Here is a 1,737-nt window from a genome sequence, read left to right on the forward strand (position 1 = left end):
GCGGGCGCGCACGACCAGGCGAGAGAGCGGGGTTGCACGGTGGCCCCGTGGTAACCGGAGTCGGCTCCCTGTGTATGTGCAGGCTCGGACACGGGCGACGAGGGAGAGAGGGGGGAGGAGCCGGACCTGCAGCTGGACCTGCAGCCGGGCTCAACCGAGCCGGACTGTGTGCTCGACGAGATAGCGGCGCTGTGGTTTGACCTGGGCGAGCAGATCCCGGGAGGGGAGGAGGGGGATCGCCGCGCCTCGAGGCTCTCGGCGCGTCCGTCCCCGCCTGCGGCGAGTCGGCCCCGTCTCTTCACCGCCTCAAGCTGTGAGCAGGCTCAGCGCAGACGACATCATCACCCGCGTCAGCACAGACGACATCGACGCCCACCCCGCGGGAGGCGAGGGAGGGTGGGCAGGCCCTTTCGAGCCGCCCGCCTGGCGCGTCCAAGACTTGCTCGATGCCGCGGCCGCGGCACTGGCCGAGGAGAGCGGGGCGGGCTCAGCGGAGGGGGCGGGCGGGAGAGGGGGCTGGGCGGCCTTTCTGCGCGATCCGTCGTCGTGGGCGACGGAGATGCGCGGGCTGGTGAAGCGGCTCTCGGACCCGCTGGTTGGCGGCTCGCAGGGTTCACGAGGCTGGGCAGCATTCAGCGGAGTTTAGCCAGCAGCAGAAGCAACAGCAGCAGAGCAGCTCAGTAGAGCTTGGTCTCAGGTAGGCGGGGAGACTTTTTCAAGGTGTGGGATCTGTCGCATGTGTGCGCTCGAACGACTGCACACGCGTGCGGGGTCACAACACACAAGAAACAACACACTGCGGCCCGGCCGTGAGACGCCGATCTACGAATCGTGTTGGTGCCGGGATGAGGTTTGCGAAACTCTCTCACACGTCAAAAAAGCACAAGAGACAAAAGACACGCTACGTAGACAGCAGACAGTTTCACCGAGTCACTGCCGAGCGGAGACTGCCCCGACTCTCTGTAGTCTCATCTCTCAAGAGCGGCTACACGGAGGCCGCGTCTCGAGTGAAAAAGAACTCAGCACGTCCGTACTGTTACACATGCACAACACATACTCATAGATGCCATTCCGTTCACCCGCCCTTCTCCTCCCTCGGGCCAGCAACAAGAAGCGTTCTCCGACCCCTCGCCATTTCCCGGAGGCCGCCCATCGCCCCACGCAACTCAGCCCGACGAGCGGGCACGCTGCTCGAGCGGCCCGCTGCCACCACCGGCAGAAAGGCGACCCCGTCGGCGTCGCGGAGCCAGCCGAGGACAATGCGGGCCGCGGTCACGTGGTCGTAGGGGACCTCCGGCAGGATGGCCGCGGCAGTGGACAGCCACGGCGGCATGTCCTCGTCGGTCGCCTCTTGCGTTGGGCCGGTAGTGCTGTCCTCCTTGGCCCAAGGCCGAGGAGGCGGCCTCGGCTGCGGCGGCGGCGGCTCCGAGCTGCCGGGAGGCGACTCCACTGCGATACGCCAAAACGCGCGCAGCGAACTCGTGCTCACCTCTGGCATACGGAGTCCAAAATGTTGTGACACTCAGCGCTGGTGGCGTTCTACCACGAGGACGATGAGCGTATATGCGGCACATCCATCCAATGCGCAACCGCAATCGAATCGGGCGGTAAAAGATGGAAAAACAAAAACGAAGGCCCAAGAATTTTACAATGAACGCTCGTGTGTCGTGAGTCGTGTTCAGGGGGGTCCTTCTCGCTTTTTATTTTTTGTGCCCCGGCCCCCTCTGCTGGGGGGCC

The 1,737-nt window shown here is 64.9% G+C and overlaps 1 protein-coding gene across 1 annotated transcript; it reads right to left on the reverse strand.

Moving 5' to 3' along the window:
- Positions 1 to 872: 872 nt before the first annotated feature.
- EMIHUDRAFT_247086 (hypothetical protein) lies at positions 873 to 1,498 on the reverse strand (the record flags this gene model as incomplete). The annotated part of the gene is made up of 2 exons (XM_005765624.1): positions 873 to 960; positions 1,080 to 1,498. 2 exons carry the CDS (start codon positions 1,496 to 1,498, stop codon positions 873 to 875), a joined length of 507 nt encoding a protein of 168 aa, XP_005765681.1.
- Between the last annotated feature and the right edge of the window lie 239 nt (positions 1,499 to 1,737).

This window comes from Emiliania huxleyi, assembly GCF_000372725.1.
Source record: "Emiliania huxleyi CCMP1516 unplaced genomic scaffold EMIHUscaffold_547, whole genome shotgun sequence".
NCBI classification, from domain to species: Eukaryota; Haptophyta; order Isochrysidales; family Noelaerhabdaceae; genus Emiliania; species Emiliania huxleyi.